The sequence below is a fragment of the Antechinus flavipes genome, chromosome 3 (assembly GCF_016432865.1).
Source record: "Antechinus flavipes isolate AdamAnt ecotype Samford, QLD, Australia chromosome 3, AdamAnt_v2, whole genome shotgun sequence".
NCBI classification, from domain to species: Eukaryota; Metazoa; Chordata; class Mammalia; order Dasyuromorphia; family Dasyuridae; genus Antechinus; species Antechinus flavipes.
Window position 1 is genome coordinate 320,480,415 of NC_067400.1, and position 12,450 is coordinate 320,492,864.

The 12,450-nt window shown below is 37.6% G+C and overlaps 1 protein-coding gene across 12 annotated transcripts in view; it reads left to right on the top strand.

Annotated features, from left to right (window-relative positions):
* Window positions 1-12,450, top strand: part of KALRN (kalirin RhoGEF kinase) — a 927,260-nt gene that overhangs the window by 628,834 nt on the left and 285,976 nt on the right. For all 12 annotated transcript variants that reach the window (XM_051985449.1, XM_051985462.1, XM_051985457.1 and 9 more), the window contains 4 exons: window positions 4,806-4,917; window positions 6,869-7,059; window positions 7,508-7,609; window positions 11,251-11,393. In XM_051985449.1, the coding sequence (XP_051841409.1) occupies window positions 4,806-4,917; window positions 6,869-7,059; window positions 7,508-7,609; window positions 11,251-11,393 (548 nt within the window). The remainder of the gene's footprint in view (window positions 1-4,805; window positions 4,918-6,868; window positions 7,060-7,507; window positions 7,610-11,250; window positions 11,394-12,450) is intronic.

Sequence of the window (12,450 nt, forward strand, 5' to 3'; positions counted from 1 at the left end):
CTCATCCTTCAAGGGAGAGTTTTTTAAAATGTTGTCCTACCTCCCAATAAACAGTCAGTCTGATGCCAAAAAAAGGGGTAATGATTTATGATTTAATTTGTTCACATCATAAGATGCATTCTTAGCAGGCAAGTAATCATCAGGATAAAGATGACCAAGGATAGAACTCTGTTGCCTTATGCCTTTTATTACATGCTTTGAATGTAGGAGCCTGGCTGTACATCATCCCCACCTCTCACCCTTCTCTTTTCTTCAACTATTTCCTATCCATGTCATTCTAGGAAAGTTACTTAACCTCTTCGAAACTCATCTACAAAATGTATATTTATAATACTTTCATTTCCTCCCTCAGACTGTTAAGAGGAACAAGCTTTGTGGATCTTAAAACTCTGTATGAATGGGTACTGTCAATGATTAATATTATTATTTCTACAAAAGGTCTTGGGCATTCAGATTGTAATATGGCAATACATATTATTGAATATCGTTCTATAAATCCTTCCTCTTTATGATTATAAACCTTATCCAATTTGCCTTGGTACTAAAAGAAATAAGGCAACATATCTAAAATAAATGTCAGTGACTTTCATTTTTTAAAAATTCCCTGTGTGTTATGAATCTTTGAATTCTATGATAGAAAAGTACAATCAAAAGAGGTTATGGGTTAGATTTGGAAAGAGAAAAAAATACGGAAAATTCTGAGAATATTTGTTCATCAGCAACTACTGGGAAAAGGATACTGATAAAATAGAAAAGAAAAATAGAGTCTGGAAAAGTGGGCAGGGCCACTCTATAGTAACTTATAGAATGTTATTGTTTAATCATTCTTCAGTTGTGTTCTTAGCAAATATACTATAGTGGTTTGCTATTTCCCTTTCAGTTCTTTTACAAATGAGAAAAGTTAGACAAACAGGATGATGTTACTTGTCCAGAGTTACTCAACTAGTAAGTGTTTGAGGCTGGATTTGAACTCATATCTTCATGATTCCAGGCCCAGCACTCTATCCATTGTACCACCTAGTTTCCTTACCTTGAATGTAACAAGAATTTAATAAATATTTGTTGAATTGAAATGGATGATATGAGGACAGTTTGGAGGAAACAAATGGAATTCTTGCCAAAAGCTATTGTGAGCTACTTTAAGTCTATAGCAAAAGTTCCAGCTGAATAAAAGGGAAAAATAGTTTGCTGAACTATTAACATCAATAATAAATAAGAAGAGTTTTTACAAATAGACTCTGGGGCTTCCATCATTGAGGTCTTTTATGTTCCAAGTAACTTGACTTTTAATTAGCAATAATCTCTGTCAAGGGATGGAAGATTTTAGATGCAATAGAAGAATGGGAGCCATATGTCCATTAGGGAGTTTGTTATTCATTGTACAAATCAATTCATTTGCCATATTTTTCCTGCTGGGCTCTCAATGAAATGTACAGTGGTTCCTTACCAGAAGCAGAGACCTAGGAAGAATTAACTGTTCATTAATGGTAAACCAGTAGTCTAAACTCATTGGCATATTCTGTTCTAAGTAGATGTATGTTTTCTGTTATTTCTTCCTAGAAAGTTCCCCTAACATTATCAAATGAAGTTGATTTTTAAAGTAAAAAAGAGGGGGCAGCTTACGTGGTACAGTGGATAGAGCACTAGCCCTAAAGCCAGGAAGACTTGAGTCCAAATTTGGTCTCAAGCATGTTAGTTATTAGCTTTATGACCCTGAGCAAGAAATTTAACTTCACTGGCCTTGCCAAAAAATTAAGTAAAGAAAGAATAAATGATCAGTATAGCAAGGGAAATATTAAAGTTTCTGTATATAATAAGAATGTCAAATCAACAATAACAAAGTGAAGTTGATAAGGTAGTTGAGATTGGGAGTCAGAAGACCTGGGTTCAAATTCTAACTCTACTTCTTTCTAATTTTGTGGTCCTGAGCAAGTCATTTAATTGTCCTAGGTCTGTTTCCTCATAAATAAAATGAAGGAATGACGATCTTTTCCAATTCTAAATCTATGATCCTATATATCTAAATTCACTGGAGAAGAGGAAATAGTTGTAACTTGTAACTTGTCTCCAATTTTAAAACCCTTCTTCTGATTTTTTTTCTCTTTTTTTGTGAGGTAATTGGGGTTAAGTGACTTGTCCAGAGTCACACAGTTAGGCAGTATTAAGTGTCTGAGGCCGGATTTGAATTCAGGTCCTCCTTACTTCAGGTCTGGCGTTCTATCCCACTGTACCCACTGCCTCCAAATTCTTCCACACTAGAAAAAAAGGCCACCTGGATCCTTGGGGTTTGATAATAGGATTTTGTCAAGAGAAACAAAACTTATTCCTGTGGTAATGAGGAAGGGGGACACAGAGGATTGTAGATAACTGAAAGAATCAGTGAAGAGCTTCAGAGATTAACTATCATAGCATTCTTTGGATTTGGTCACACACTGATCTAAAGTGCCTTCTTATGAAAAGAGGCAACAGGCCTGGGTCTAAATCCAACTATTTCAACCCCATCTCCAATTTTTATTGGATATGTGAGAGTTAACAAATCAATAATCATCTCTCAGTCTTAGTTTTCCTATCCATAAAGTGGAGACAGTAATGCTTTCTGTTTCATAGGGTTGTGAAGATCAAATTAGATAAGATCTATAAAGCACGTTACAATTGTGAAAGTGCTATATGTATATGTCTGTTTGTGTGTTGAGCCCTATGATGAACTAAAGAAAGAGGTAAAAACAGACAAGTTGATACAGTTCCCATCTTCAGGAAACCCTCTTTCTTGTAGGGGAAAGAAGAGAACTACTTACACATAAAAGATGTCATGGAAGGTGGAAAGAGAATAGAACCAGGAAACAGAAGACTGATTTCTGATTCCATCTAGCTATGCGCTATTAACCTCTCTGGACCTCAGTTTCCTCATCTGTAAAATAAAAGGGTAACCTCTAAGGTTGCTTTCTATTCTAATATTCTGTGATTCTATAGAATTTTATATTTATTATCCCTGTCCCCAAATATCCTAAGATAACAGAAGAGATATGGCCTTGCCCCTTGGGGAGCTTCTCTTTAAAGTGGGGAAATAACCCTTTTGATCTGTTTTTTTCTTGCACAATACGACAAATATGGAAATATGTTTAAAATAAATAAATAAAAATAAAGTGGGGAGATAAGATACTGAGACATTCTTATGCTTTTGTGTAGAAGTGGTTATATACAGAAATGAGATTAGATGAAATAAGATATAGGCAGTTTTTGCAAATACTAAAGCACTAAAGGTTAGCTATTATTATTTATATTATTTATATGTTATTTATATATACATGTTGCATTATTATTTATATCTGTGAGATTTTTATCATGCTTTTCATTTATTTATTGAGTACCTACTAAATTCTGAGTGAGAGACAGAATTGCGCAATGGATAAAGAGTGGGTCAGGAAAAGTTGGGTTCAAGTTTCTCCTCTGAAAAATTCCCTTTAAGTACTTCCAAACAGCACTGAAAGATTCAAAGTGGCAGAAATGTTGCTGAACAGCATTGGTAGAGGGATTAATATCAGAAGAGGTTCCTATATTGTGATAAAATTACAGGTCCAGATCCTCCTCTCATAAATGTACTAGGCTATAGGAACACAAAGATAAAATTGAAACTTCCTCTCCTCAAGGAAACCAGATGGTGCAGTGGAAAGAGTATCAGGCCTAAAGTCAGGAAGACTCATCTTCATGAGTTCAAATGTGACCTCAGACACTTTCTAGTCATGTGACCCTGGGCAAGTCACTTAACCCTGCTTGCCTCAGTTTCCCCATCTGTAAAATGAGCTGGAGAAGGAAATAGCAAACCACTTCAGTATCTGTCAAGAAAATCCCAAATGGATCATGAAAAGTTGGACATGACTAAAATGACTCAACAACAAAAACAAATCTTTAAGGACTTTATATTCTATAATAGAAGTCAACATGTACACATATGTAAGTGAATACACAAAAGAAATTCAAGACAATTTGGAAGGGGGAGATACTCTCAGCTAAGGGAAGCAAGAAAACCCTTACATAGGAGATGGAATTCTCTCTACCTAAATGTCAGCAATAAAATATCTTCGCCAGGAGCATTATCCTTTCCATACTATTACACCTTTCCTATCTCTCAATTCTATACATTCTCTAATCCTATTATACCTTTGTCATCAGGATAGGTAGTCAGGAAAAACTCATGGGATGTTACAAAATTTGATGAATTGGTAGGAATTTTGTAATAGCCTAGAGTACCCAATCCATTAACTCAAAATAATGGATTTACTTGCATATCATTTGTGTGTAGTTAACTTAAAGAGAAATGCATCCTATCCTTCCCAGTCATGTTTTCCTCCCAATGGCTACCAGTCCTAAGTTAATAAAATGGCTCCTTTGCAAACATTAACTCATTTGAATTTTACAGCAATACTTCAAAGTATGAAATGTATCTGTTTTTAATCTCCATTTTTCAGGTGAGATTGAAATGCAAAAAAAATTGGGTGATTCTTCAAATCGAATGGCATATGGCAGAGCCATATCTAAATCCAAGACTCCTAACTGACCTGAAAAGATTTAGTTCTTTTTCCACTCCAGAATACTGCTTTGGCTAGGCTTGGTGACATTGAATTTAGGGTAGTTTGGTCTGGAAAACTGAATGGTTGGTATTTCTTAGGCCGCCTCCCAATCTTGTCTAGAGCTCTGAGGATCTGTATAATACAAGATGGATGAAGTGGAGGTGATTTTTGCCTCTAGGAAGCGGTTTTTGGGAGCTATAAGAACTGGCCTTGATTATGCCTGGACTTTTTCCTCAGGAACTTTTAACCTGCTGTGAAGAAGGGAAAGGGGAGCTCAAGGATGGCCTGGAAGTGATGCTCAGCGTTCCAAAGAAAGCTAATGACGCCATGCACGTCAGCATGTTGGAAGGTAGTCATTCCTAGCATGTCCACCTATGGGCCTTCTCTTTTTCCTGGGGAAAGAGGAGCAAAGGAGGGTGGGAAGTATAACATAATACCAAACATGAGACAGAGCAGGGAGAAGTAGACAAATAAGCCTCAAATCACTAGTAACTATAAAGAATATTTAGGTATTCAGACTGACAGGGAGTCCTATAGGTCAACTTGTCCATCCTCCAGCCTTTAAGCAGAGTCAAGCTTAAACCATTCAAGGTGGGTAGGTTTCAACTCTCCAATTAAATGAGTTGAGGACAAGTCAGCATATTTATTACCAAAAGTGCCTGAGTTCTAATGCAAAAATAGTATTGCTGATTTACATGTATTTGCATATTTTTCATTTGCCTATGAAATTTATGTAGATTCTGTCTCTCACCCTGATGTGTTCTTCAGCCCTATAACTTTGCTGCCAAGTTAAATAGGCCAGAAAAGTAACAAAACTCTATGAAGGTTCATCAATCCACAAGAACCACATTTCTTTGGCTTAAAGCAGTGGTTCTCAAAATATGGTCTAGAGAATCCTGGGGATCTCTGAAACCTTTTAGAGGGCCTACAAATTCAAAAATAGTTTTTATTTCCAATATGGGAAATGTCTATAAATATAATCCAGATAAACAAAAACGCTTTGGAGAGATCCTCAATAATTTTTAATAGGATAAAGATACTAAAAACAAAAGTTTGAGAACCACTGGAGACCTTCAATAAAGGGATTATGGCAGTATAGAAGAGATGAACCAAGAAGCAACATGTTGGCAAGAGGTAGGATATGTTAGAAGAGACAGAACTCATTGCCTGGGTCAGGACTGGTGGACAGAGATTTAAGGAAAAGCCTGTGCTCAGAACTAGCACCTGGAAACTTCCTGAGTGTGGACAAACCAGATTAAAATGTAATTGGGAAATGTTTAACAAAACAAATAAATGATAAGACACAGATAATTTAATTTGTACTTTTCTGTGGGATCCATTTCCATATGGGTTTGATAGCAGTGTTCTAGAAGATGATTCTTTCTTATCTTTGCTCTTCCCCAAAGAACTTGTCAAATGTCAGGACTACGAGGAATCTGGGTGATACTCAGTTTCATAGGGAATGGGACAGGTGGGAAAAAGAGAGGGGGAAGGAAAACTTTGAGAAACTCATCCCCAATCTGGCCATTTGCTGCCTGACTAGAGGTCCTATACCAGCCTCATTATCTCATTCTTTCCTTCTCTCATTCCTCCAGGCTTTTCCTTTCTCCTTATGATATTTGCTCCTATGGCCTTTCAAAACCATATATCACAGGCTTAAAGTTCCATGAACTCTGAACATTTTGTTCATGACACTGCTAAATGTGATGTTGTTCTAGATATGGGAGTCATTGAAGCAAGAACAAATACTACAGAAATGTCTATCAGGGAAAAAAGATAAGAAAGAAAAATGGAGTCCAGGCTAGTTGGTCAGTCAGCAAGCCATAGACTTGGGCTCCAATTTATTCCAAGCCCTAAGTTAGAAGAAATAGAGAAGATATAAAGAAAGTCAGTAACCATTTACTAAGCAGCCATTATGTGCCAGCCCTTTGCTAAGTGCTGAAGATATAAAGACACCCCCTGCCCTGGAAGAGTTTATGTTCTGATGGGGAAGACAATAAAGAATCAACTAAGTCCTAACAAGATCTATGCCGTATAAATTGGAGGTGGGGTTCCTTGCCCTTAGGAATCTCCCAGTCTGATAGGAACATAGAGCACACACACATTTTACATACATGCTGAAACTATTTCAAAAAATGTCCAGAGCTCAACATGCACACCATCACCAGAAGTCACCAGAGTGATGAAAATAGAAAGGTATCCTTCAAAAGAGGCTACCTGGGGACAGGTAAGTCTTGTACTTGGCTGCATATAGTGAGCAAATTTCCACTGAAAGAATGGGAATGCCATGTGTCTTTCAGGGTTTGATGAGAACCTGGATGTTCAGGGGGAGCTGATTCTCCAAGATGCCTTCCAAGTATGGGATCCCAAGTCTCTTATCCGGAAGGGACGAGAAAGACATTTGTTCCTCTTTGAGATCTCTTTGGTGTTTAGCAAGGAAATCAAAGACTCTTCAGGGCACACAAAATATGTTTACAAGAACAAACTACTGGTAGGTGGGGTCTATAGGGAGCTTCCTGTTCTCTCTGAGCCCTTGCGCTGAAAGAGACCCTGACAAAGTCATCGCATCTATTCCCCCTCTCACCCCTTTAATCCAAAAGTATCTTAGGCAAATGAAGTCTCTATTTGGAAAGATACCAGGAGAAGGGGATTCCCTAACCCTCCTCATGTTCCCACTTCAATATTTACAGTCAAGAAAATTTTCTTTATGTTGACTGCTTCCTCTTCCACTCTTCTGCGGTCCATCCCAATTTTGAACAATTGTTTCTCTGTCTCTCATCCTGGATAGATGAACAGAATGTACCACTTGTTTAAATTTGATTGACAGCAGCCCCCTCCCCGGTCCTCTCCTCTCTGTCGCCTTTCCCATCCCACCCCAGCCCTAAGTTTCCCCATTGCCCTCCCCTTCCCCGCCTCTCACAGGCCTTTCCTGTCTACAGACCTCAGAACTGGGTGTGACAGAACACGTGGAAGGCGATCCCTGTAAATTTGCCTTGTGGTCTGGGCGCACACCTTCCTCAGACAACAAGACTGTATTGAAGGTGAGTACTACTTCTTGGTTTTCATTCATTCCTTGGGCACGGGGACAATCAGTGTTCCAGGCTAAAAGACTTCCTCCTCACTCCCACAGGAAGGCAATTTGCCTAAGTTTGGCTATAGTGAAGACTGTGGTCTCTCATCGATATTGTAAGGGCAAATTAGGGAAAGATAGAAAAAACTCTCAGAAATTCCAGGAGGAAAAACTACAGCCTCTGAGTCTCTCAGAAGATATGGCCTTCTCCGACAGCACTATTGATTTCCTTTTCTTTTTCTTTTTTTCTTTCCTTTTTTTTTTTTTTTTGGTAAATAGTATTTTATTTTTTTAATTACATGCAAATATGGTTTGCAACATTCATTTTGATAAGATTTTGAGTTCTAATTTTTTTCTCTTTTCCTTGCCTCTCCCCTCCCCAAGATGGCAAGCAATCTGATATAGGCTCTACATATGCAATCATGGAAATATATTCCCATGCTAGTCATGTTGTAAAAGAAGAAACAGAACAAAAGGGAAAAGTCACCAAAAATGTGAAAATAACATACTTCAATCTGCTTTTGGGCTCCATAGTTCTTTCTCTGAATATAGATAACATTTTCTATTATGAGTCTTTTGGAATTATCTTAGATCATTATATTTCTGAGAAAAGCTAAGTAAATCATAATTGTTCATCACACAATCTTGCTGTTACTATGTACAATGTTCTTCTGGTTTTTCTCATTTCACTCAGCATCAACTCATGTAAGTCTTTCCAGGTTTTTCTCAAGTCCACCTGCTCATCTTACAGCACAGTAGTATTCTATTCTATTCATACACCACAATTCATTCAGCCATTCCTCAGTTGATGGATATTCCTTCAATTGCCAATTCTTTGCTACTATAAAAAAGAGCTACTATAAATATTTTTGTACATGTAGGTCTTTTTCCCTTTTTTATGATCTCTTTGAGATACTAATAGTGGTATTGATGGATCAAAGAGTAAGCACAGTTAGATTGCCCTTTGGACATAATTTCAAATCACTCTTTACCAAAAATGCATTAGTACTCCAATTTTCCTATATCTTCTCTAATTTTGTCATTTTCCTTTTCTATAATATAAGCCAATCTGACAGTACCTCGGGGTGTTTTAATTTGCATTTCTCTAATCAATAATGATTCCAAACATTTTTTCCATATCATTATAGATAACTTTAATTTCTTCATAGCACTATTGATTTTCATAGATGGCTAACCAAACCATGTTCTGCCATATGACCATTTATGGTCACAAGACTGAAAAAGAACAGATCAATTTGAGAAGCAACATAATGTGGTAGATAGAGGATACACTTGGGGTCAGGAAAAACTGGAGTTAACCACCACCTCTAACATTTACCAGGTACATGAGCAAATAATTAACCTCTCTGAGACTTATTTCTTCATCTGAAAAATGGATAGAGTGTTTATCTTGCTGTTGTAGGGTTTAAATGAGATAATATATGGAAAACATTTTGCAAATCTCTGAGCACTAAATTAATGTCAGCCATTTTGAGATTATTGTTATTAATTTCATCTAAATATACAAGAAAACAGATTGATTCCTCACACGGGAAGCCAGTGTGATGAAAATGAGGTTGAAATGGATGATTTGGAATTGCTTGAAATCAGGTTTTGTCACCAACAAATGAGTGCTATTTTAGGAGAGAGAAATAGACAGAGACAGAGATAGGCAGAAAGAAAAAGACTAAAAAAAGAGACAGAAAAAGAAGGAGGGAAGAAGAGGGTGAAGGAACAAAAGAGAGAGGAGAGAGAAAAGACAAGAGAGAGGATGGGGGAAGAGGAAAGAGAGAGGATGAGGGAGGGGGAGGGGACAAAGGAGAAAGAAAAGAGAAGGCAAGAACATAGAGAGACTAAGAGAGAGACACACATAGAGACACAGAGACATAAAAAGAGAGAACAGAGAGACACATACAGAGAGAAGGAAAGAGACAGAGAGTGAGACACACAGAGTGACAGAGACAGACATAGAGACATAGAAAGAGACACGGAGAAAGAGACAGAGAGACACAGAGAGATTATTAAACATTTACTATGTGGCTGGAACCGATTTTTAAAAAGACAGTACTTACTCTCAAGGAAATTGCATTCTAATTGGGAGTAGCAATATATAAAGAAGAACTAGAAAGGTAGGGGAAAGGCAACCTCACAAAGAAAAGGAAGAGCAATGATCCAAAGCTTCAGGGGCTTAGCTGGTTGGAATTAAGCATGATTTCATGGGTACTTCATCAGAATGGTGCTTCTTCGGGGAAGGATTCACCAATCTGAGGAGAAGGCTCCAGAGATGGAGCTGTTGCCAGGGGGAAAAGGGGAAGGCAGAAGTAACGGTAACAAAAGGAAAGGAGAGTCATTCCTTGAATTGTTGACAATCGATAACAAAGTTATTTCATAGATATGAAAACATGAAGAACTTCAGATAGTATGTCCTACAGGAGCAACATGAAGCCTTAAAGAGATGTCAGATCTGTACTTCCCTAGCATCCATTCTACAAATCTATACTGCGTACTGATGGACCTATTATCGAAGAGATATAGTTCCTGTATTTGAGAAGTTCTCAATATATACACATACAACACAAATGCAAACATGCAGAGAATGAAAAAAATTGATTAGAGGAAACCACAATATTTATTAAAGTTTTAATAGATTCTAAGTCCTGGGTCTGGAAAATATAAATTCAAATCTGGCCTCAGATACTTAACTTTGTGACTCTGGGCAAGTCACTTAACCCTGCTTGCCTCAGTTTCCTCAGTATTACTCCTGAGAGGTCATAACAGCACCTACCTCTCAGGGTTGTTGTGATGATCAAATGATACAATTATAAGGTCCATAAAATTATAAAGCACAGCACCTGACACATAGTAAGAACTATATAAGTGTTAGCTATAATATAAATAATAATTGTTATTATTAAGTGCTTATTATGTGCCAAGCACTATTCCAAGCTGGAGGAATAACAGAATGAATGTATTTCTGAGGAAAGTCGTTTTGAAAGATGGAGAATTGGCACAAAGCAGCATGGATAGAATACTGGACTTGTCAGAAAGATCTGAGTTCAAATCTCTCCTCAGCTGTTGCCCTAGGCAAGTCACTTAACCTATAATTATCCCTTCCACATCGCAGGAGTTAGTGGCACAGCACCTCCGATCTGGAAAAGCCACATAAAATTTTTTGGCCTTCCCTTCATACCAAATAAGAAGTCTGAATTTTTTCTTTTTCTTTTATGGGGTGTTTACAATAAATTATTGTAAAATTTGGGTTGATATTATACAATACTATGCATATATTTGTGTATTTCTGATTTTCAAAACATTTTCTATGTTGCTTGCTGGTCTGTGGCTTTCATAAAACTTTCAAAAAGTTCCCATTTAATTTCTAACCCACAAAATGTTGAAACTACTATGAAGAAAGTTGCAATGTGGAAGGGACACCTGTACACCAAGTCTCATTTTTCTTATCTGTCAAATGGAAATAATAATGGCATCTATCTGGCCCTTGGATTTTTTGTGAGGATCAAAGGAGATAACACATTGAAATTGATTTTATAGATGTTCTCTATGTTTATTATTTATGCTTTTTAAAGCCGTTTTCTTTCCACCATGCTATATTAGGCCTCCAGTATTGAAACCAAGCAGGAGTGGATCAAGAACATTCGAGAGGTGATTCAGGAAAGGATCATTCACCTGAAGGGTGCTTTAAAAGAGCCCATACAGCTCCCTAAGACACCAGCCAAACAGAGGAACAATAGTAAGAGGTAACCAGCAAACTCCTTCTTTTTCTCCCTTTTTTCCTCTCTCACCCAGCACTACCCTGCACACTTGGGAAGAAGTTGAGTGAGTGTTTCCCTGGGTCCAGTGGGGCTGAGGCTAAGATCTCTGCCCATGAATGATGGCGGAGTTCTTGTAGCCACGGGCCCCACGCTTGCTTGATCACCCGCTGCTTAATTTAATTTGACAAAAATGGAACAAGCACTTGTTATATGCAAAATGATGTGCCAGGAACTTCCAAGAAAAAGATGCATACCATGTCCTCATGGAGCTGACAAGTAAACGGGAGAAGCACTAATGTACGTTAAGAATTTAAATGATGATGCAAGATTGTATTGATTATGAGTCAGAATGAGTAATATACAAGGAGAATGCTGTAGGCATTCAGCAAAGGGAGAGATCAGTAGAATCTGGCTGGCGTGGAGAAGGCTCCATGCAGTTTGAAGGGTGGCCCAAGGCTCGGTAACATGCTACCTCTCCAAACATCTCCCTCCATCATTTTGAAGTTCCTTATTCCCAGACTCCCAAGAGACCCTAGAGCAAAGCTGAGAAATGGAGTTTGTGCATCATAGGTGAGGTTTGAATATCAATAAGAAGAGCTCAAATTGCCATAACCCTTTAAGACTTGCAAAGTGCTTTACAAATCTTATCTACTATTATTATCCACGAGAGGCTTTGAGCCTTCTCTATAACTCCTGCAACATAACTTATCACTAAAAAATTACCAGTATGCCACAGAGAACAGGATTTTCTAGGGTATAAACTCGAGACTTGGGTGTGAGTGATGGTTCTACGATGAATTTGCTATATGACCCTGGGCAAAACACTTTACATCTCTGACTAATTATCCTTATCTATAAAATGATCCAACTTGTAGAGTGAATAAATGATGCAGTAGATAGATGTAGTCGGATGTGACCTCAGACAGTACTAGCTGTATCACCCTGGGCAAGTTACCTAACCTCAATTGCCTCTAAAAAATGAAAATTCTGTGATTCAATTAGATTAGATTTGAATTTCCTATTAGTTCTTAGAATTCATGAA